A 7,219-nucleotide genomic window follows, 5' to 3' on the forward strand; every position below is an offset into this window, starting at 1 on the left:
ATAGTGACCTTGACCTTTGACCACCAAAATATCATCAGTTTGTCGAGTTAAATTGGAAATTTTATGACAAATTTGAAGAAATTCCCTCCAGATGTTCCTGAAATATTGCTGTCATGAGCATGGACCAGTGAGACAGTGACCTTGACCTTTGACCTTTGAACACCAAAATTGTATCAGTTCATCATCGGTACCAAGTGAATGGTTTTGCCAAGTTTGAAGAAATTCCCTCGAGGCGATATTGAGATATCGCATTCACGAGAACCAGACGGACAGAGGGACAATCGCTGGTGTGGAGGCGAAACAAAGAAACTCTCAGAACGACTCGTAGAAACATGAAGTCCAAATCAGACCAAAGATTCAAAGACAGGATGAGACCGTTTTAGATCGGTGCAGCCGTGGGAACCGGCTCGACTCAAACCAGCCTCCTCCTGCACATTAAGAGTCTTTGTTCATTAACAAGAATAAAAACACGTCTCTCTTTTTGCAGCAAAGACACTTAAATCTGGATTGTTCCTTTAAAACATCTCAGATACCGACTACAAGAAACCCTCTTCACTTCCTGTTTGAGTGATTTTTTTTTTGGGGGGGGGGGGGGAGGTGGGGGGAATGCGCAAAAATTTAAATGGATTTATTAAAATTTGAAATTAAACATTTTACTGATGGTGGAATGATCCTTTAACTTTTGAAATGGTTCTGAGGATTCAGGACCCTTTAACTTTACTAACAGACGAACGTCTCCATCGACTGGCTGCGTTTGTGGTCTCAGAGTGACGGATCACGGCCGGCGTCTCCTCCGGGCTTCGAGGCTGATTAAAGCTGAGCGTCGCAGCGGGAGGCGGAGAGATGAAGGAGGAGAGGAAGACGAGCGGCGGCCGACAGCAGCCTCATCAGACCAAGAGAAAGAGCCGAAAAATCAACCGACACTTAAAAAAACGCAGGACGGGGGGGCGGGAGTTGCCACAGTAACGCTGACCAGGAGACAAGAGGATGGGGCGAGGGGAGGATGGAGAGCGCTGATGGGAAATGAGCAATAAAACAGGGGACGTTACTCTTCAGGAGGGTTTTTATACTTTTATACAAGTGAAATAAAAGTGTGTGTTTGTGTGTTTTCAGAACATCCAGGCGGACAAAGAGGCCTTGACAGAAGGGAGGGAGAAGACGCCGAAGTACCACCGGACCGAGGACGGGTTCATCAGGATCGGTGAGTGATGATCGGACACGTCTGAAAGTTTTCTCAGCAGCTGGAGGAGAAACTCAGACGAGTTTTAATGAGCTGAGCTGCAGACAAACTGTCTTCGTTTACTTCTGCAACCGCAGACTGGATATAAAAGTGTTCTTAGTCTTTGAGTCTGAAAAATGAGTCCAATGCAGAAGTGTTTCAAGCTGCAATACCACCGAGTTAAATAGAAAACTAGAAATAAGCTTCAAGAAGACCTGTTTTTGGGGGCGTGTCTGTTTGATTGACAGGCCTGTGGTGCAGTCAGGTTACAGCTATCGGTGGGCGGGACGTAGTATCATCAGGTTTCCAATCAGATGGTCAGATCCACCGCTGGCTCCTCCCCCAGCTCGTCCAAATATGGTCACTTCCTGAAGTCTGAACTGGAGGCTTTCAATCTGACTCCAAACACATGAAGCCATCAGATTAAAAGATCAAACTAAAGTGGTTATAAATCAGTAGTTAAAATAAGAATAATGATATTCAGTTTATTGTCACAGACTTTAATCTGGATATTAAACCTGGTTTTGTGTTATTGTGGTTATTTACATCACAGAAGTATTTATTTCATCCACGTGGAGAAACTCTGGGCAGAAAGGAGGGAGGGAGGAGGGTGAGTCTGATATCTGACATCATAAATTATCAGCAGATCTTTATCCCCTTCATCAATTTTTCAGATGAGTCGGCGGATCAATCCGGCTGGCGCTCCTTCACTCTATTAATTTCAGCCGGAGCTGCTTTCAGAGGTCGTCTGTGTGTTGGAGGGAAATCGGGCGTCTGGGAGAGTCGAGGCCGAGCGGACGGGGTTCGATTTTAACGGTCATCACGAGACAAAAACACAATTTAATTCCTTAAATATTCCCATTAAATTCATGGAAATCAAACGTTTAGTTTAGTTAGTCTCAGAGTTTTTAAGTTTAGCTGATATTTATTGACAGAAACTCCAGAAATTGATTCATGAGGCCTTTTGTGCATGTTTACAAATTATTGATGGATTCAGCAGTTTAATATCCTGAAGGAAAACTAGCTAAAGTCGTTATAATGACTCTTTTCATTGGTTTAACATGTCATTCATGGTTAAAAACTCAAATGACTTTGGTGCTTTGACTTTCCCTCTGGCGCCACCTTAAGGTTCATATCTGTGGTTTCAGCCTGGTATCACACCAAAGCGTGTAATACACCCATCTGTCCACTAGAGGACACCGTGTCAGTGTCATGTTTAAAGACTGAATATAAAAGTGTTCGTAGCTTCAGGTCTGTAAAATGGTTCCGATCCAGAAGTGTCTTCAGCTGCAATACCAGCGAGTGCCACTAGAGGTCGGCTCCAAAAAGCCTCCGGCTCCATAGACTCCCATTCAACTTCTCTCATCAAATCCAAAGTGAATAAAATGTGTCCATCAGTTATCTCGGTGTTGTTAGCTAAAGTCACTCCTTCTTCTTAGTTTTCTGGAGGTCCATCTGAAAATAATCCCTCATTCATTAGAAAAGAAGATTCAAGAAGACCTGTTTTTGGGGGCGTGTCTGTTTGATTGACAGGCCTGTGGTGCAGTCAGGTTACAGCTATCGGTGGGCGGGACGTAGTATCGTCAGGTTTCCGATCAGATCGGTCAGATCCACCGCTGGCTCCTCCCCCAGCTCGTCCAAATATGGTCACTTCCTGCTCCAAAACATTCAACGAAAGGTTTTTTTTGGAGCCAGCCCCTAGTGGCCCTCAGTGGTATTACACTCCATGAAACTTCTGCATTGGCTTCACTTGTCAGACTACGTCCACTTTTATGTACATTTAATAATTTCAACCTGTAATTGTCTGCGTTTATTGTCGAGAAACCTGTCGTATCGGGATGCTTTTTTGTCGTCTCTGCTTAATCCGTGTTTCTGAGAAAAGTTCTCAGACAGACGTGTACGTGCTGGATATAAAGTGGAAGCTATAATACCCACAATAATACCAGTTAATACCATGCGATAAACAATAACACACCGCAGACGCTGCTCTTTGTCGGGATTAGGGTCGCACTCGTACCTGGAACCATCGCAGCCAACACTATAATCCCTCGTAAACAAATCCTCTGAAGGGATCGTTGCTCCGTCGAGGTGACGTCCCACCAGAACCGGCCGCGATCAGACCCAACACCGACGCGGGTCGCCCGGCCGGTCCTGGTGGAGGCAAAAGGCAGTTTAATCACAAGAAGAGAAACCCAGCACAGAACCACAGGGGTCAATTAATGGAATGTGGATAAAAGTAATGGGTCTTAATAACCTTTGATAACCTGGCAAATCTGCACAGAAAGCAGAACAATCCCTTAATTACTCCGTCAACAAATGAATAAATAATAAATCCGGATCAAATCCCTTTAAAACACTTCTGCTCTTTAAAGATGTGACGTGTTTCAGGAGGGAATAATGGAGGGAGGAATGATGCGGGGATGATGAAAGGGCTGCTGTGATTGGTCCGTTTAAAGTGTGAGATTATTTTATTTAAACTGGTCCACACAGGAAGTCATCATAAGAAGCTTAATTTAAAATATAATTAAAAAGCAGCACTTTGGTAAAAAAAACAACAACAACAACAAATGATTATGCAGCTAAAATATTTGCATTGTACAAAAATAAATGTATATTGAAAGTAAGTGTTCTAAGTGTTGTCTAGTGTTCCTGAGCCCATGCGGAGATTTCTACCACAGAATCATGGCTGGGTTTTTTTTTCCCGATATTGGTTTTTCAGCCTTGTTCCTTGCATCAGATTTTGTCTCAAGTTTTTGGGGAACAGAAAATCTTTCAATGTGTTGTTGTTGTGTTGGAGAAGCCCGTTGCCATGGCGCCACAGTTCAGATGGTTTGTGTTCTCTGGGTTTTTAAAAGACACAGCAACAAGACAGGAAAAAGAGTGACAAATAAAGAAGAAAAGCACAGATTAAATACAGCAGGGAGAGAAGGACAACGAGTGACAGATGAAACTAATCAGGGTGGGGCCAACAATCATACAAGGGACTGTGCTGCGTTCAATAGAAACACTCTCTCCTGTCTGATTCAGTCAGAAACTCTCCTGCAGATGTGAGACCGAACAACACCGGAGACACTTTGAGAATAGAAGATGAATCTTCGTCTTCGTGTGTCTTCTGTTTGTTTTATTGATCATTGATCTTCATCTCTTGCAGCAACGTTCCAGAACGGGATCGCAGAAGGGGAAGTGGACCCCAACTTCGGGCCCCTGGAGGCCATGCGTCTCTCGGTGTTGACGGACTCGCCGGTGTGGGTGATCCTCAGCGAAGTGAGGAGGGCGGGGGGGCGGGGGGTGTTCAGGAGTTTATTAACTGTGTTTTAACTGAAGACGACTCTCATCACAGTTTGATGAAATGACGGCTGTTTTTCATCATTAATTGATCCAAACTTTTAAATTTTAGATTAAACACACATTTAGACTGTGTTCAGGTCGGTTCTGCTGATTTAAATCTTCCTCCTCCTCGTCCTCCTCCTTCTCAGATCTTCATAAAGAAGGCCGAGTGACGCTCCTCTTCCTCACTGATACCTCAGCAGCGTTTAGCTGACCGGAGGCTCCTCAGCTGCCGTCCTGCCTCCGGTCCCGCTCCCCGGATCCTCACCGCGGTGCCACGGCACCGCCGCCTGGCCGGACCTCGGCGCCGCAGGGCGGAACAGAGACTGCTCGGGGCCGGGGGGCCGGGGGGCCGGGGGAGGGTGGTGAAGCCCCGCCTCCTGGTTTACACAGAGAAGAAGCTGTAGTGAGGATTGTGTATTTATGTACATACAGTCTGTTCATGTTGAAACACTGTAGACGGAGGAAGCTGCAGCTCCGACACGCAAAGGCCTTCTGGACCTTTCTACCCACAACCACCCGTAGAAGTCCCCATTACACCTGTGTGTGTGTGTGTGTGTGAGTGTGTGAATGTGTGTGAGTGTGTGTGTGTGTGTGTGTGTGTGTGTGTGTGTGTGTGTGTGTGTGTGTGTGTGTGTGTGTGTGTGTGTGTGTGTGTGTGTGTGTGTGTGTGTGTGTGTGTGTGTGTGTTGCTCTCTGAGCAGTTTGCCTTAATGAAGATGAAGACGAAGACTCTTAACGACCCACGATCGACACATGTAGCATCAACAAACTCCCAGAATCCTTTGCTGCAGCCTCGGACCTTCTCCACACTTCTCTGTGGCTTCAAACTACTGATGAAGACGATGATGAAGACGATGATGAAGACGGACGGTGTTTCCTATTTCACAAAACGTTTTGTTTTGTTCCAAGCTGACGGAGGCCTTTCACCGACGACCGCTCTGTGTACAAATACACAGTAATACACAGTAACATGAAGTACTACACAGTACTGTATAATACTGTGCACCACTACACAGTACTATACAGTAATCTGAAATACTGTGAAGTAATCTGAAGTTATCTGATGTATTCCACAGTATTGTAGATAACTATGTCCAATTACACAGTAATATACAGTCCTGTGAAGTACTCTGAGTATTCTGAAGTATTTTAAAGTACTCTTGAGTACTCTTCAGTACGCCACAGTACTCTAAGTAATCTTCAGTTTTCTGATGTACTTTATGTTCGTGTCTCGTCTCAGAGAAGTTTTGATTGGTTATTTTTTTTTTACCTGATGAAACAACCTGATATTGAATCAAACCCCTGTCAGTCCTCTTCAGGAAACTGTCAGTTTTGGTGGGAACAATAACTACTTCATGAGAAAAGTATTTGTTTGAAGAAAGATGTCTCTCATGGACTCCATCACTGGTCTCCTGGGGTTCTTCTGCCCTCTGGTGGACTGACGGGTGTATTACAGGCTGCACTGTGACTGCTTAATAAACTAGTCGTAGGATCATTTAAAATCTGAAACATTTTCACCTGAAAATCAACAGATAATCTGAAACATCTCATATAAGGGAACAAATTGAGGATTTAAATCCTCCAAAGAGAACGATTGATCGAGCGTCTCCTCCTCTGAGTCGCAGCTCCTTCCTGTCTACGATCAGACGAAATGAACAGAACGAACCGCAGCTTCAGGAAACACCTCCAGTCTTTTCACGTTGTTTTATTTTATTTGTACGATGCACTGGAATGCATTGCTCTCATCTTGTAGCTATTTGTCTTTTTGTATCCTTTAGATAAACTCTATTTAAATGAGCTTCGACTTCTATCCAACCTGTGAATTGTAATAAAGACCGAAAATTTAAATAAGTTTCGGGATCAACGTTTGTTTTGTTTGTAACTTCAGCATTAATAAAGGTCAGTTTTAACTTTATATTTCTTAGAAAACAAATCAAACTTCCTGTTTCATTCAACATCTGGAGAAAAAGACGACTTATCGAGTATTCCTTCAGTTTTAGAATGAAAACAGAAGAAATACAAACATTTTTATCATTTCTGACATTTCAGCACCACAATATGTGGTTTGTTAAATGATGTGAATAAATGATACCTTTATTTATGCATTTCAGGGTCAACATGTATGTGATGGAGGGCTGTTTCATCCTTCTCACACCTGATTTGTTGGTTAGATTTGATTAAAAGTTGGAGATATTTCATAATTTCATCTGGACACCTTCAGAGTTTGAGCCGGTGCAGATTTCTGAAAAACGTCTTCAAGTTTCATCAAAGAACATGACGACACACAAATATCACCCACAGTCATTTATCTTTTTTAAGTTAAGTAACCTGAAAATAAAAAATAAAAGGTGACAGGAAGTGCAAAGAAGCTCAGAGTGACCCTAGAACAGTTAAAGTCTCCTTACTGTGAGCTTTCAGTTTCAAAATAAAAGTCCAGCTTTTGTTTTTATGTTAATTAAAAGTGTAATTAAATTAAAGTAACAGTGAACATTTCAGAGAAACGGAGTAAATGTTTAACGAAGCCTTTAAAGCTTTTTTTCTGGTCTTTTTTCAAGGTGAATCGAGGTTGAAAGCAGCGTTCTGGTTCATCACGCAGAATAAAAGGAGTAAAAGCAGCCTTTTGTTCGGAGGCTCTGAGGAGGTGACCGTCACATGGAGCGAGATCACATG

General features: G+C 43.3%; 1 protein-coding gene across 3 annotated transcripts in view; it reads left to right on the forward strand.

The window, feature by feature from the left end:
- mgat4b (alpha-1,3-mannosyl-glycoprotein 4-beta-N-acetylglucosaminyltransferase B) overlaps positions 1–6,401 on the forward strand; it is a 65,505-nt gene extending 59,104 nt beyond the window's left edge. The window contains exons 13-15 of one of the 3 annotated variants that reach the window (XM_069719526.1): positions 1,114–1,201; positions 4,371–4,483; positions 4,696–6,401. In XM_069719526.1, the coding sequence (XP_069575627.1) occupies positions 1,114–1,201; positions 4,371–4,483; positions 4,696–4,719 (225 nt within the window). In that variant the 3' untranslated portion in view covers positions 4,720–6,401. Of the gene's footprint in view, positions 1–705; positions 1,068–1,113; positions 1,202–4,370; positions 4,484–4,695 lie in introns of those variants that run through there. The other 2 variants (XM_069719528.1, XM_069719527.1) reach the window with 2 other exon arrangements.
- Positions 6,402–7,219: the final 818 nt, after the last annotated feature.

The sequence above is a fragment of the Brachyistius frenatus genome, unplaced genomic scaffold (genome assembly GCF_029030835.1).
Source record: "Brachyistius frenatus isolate BFR_SWC_R1_liver_20210118 unplaced genomic scaffold, ASM2903083v1 Contig_216, whole genome shotgun sequence".
Lineage (NCBI taxonomy): Eukaryota > Metazoa > Chordata > Actinopteri > Embiotocidae > Brachyistius > Brachyistius frenatus.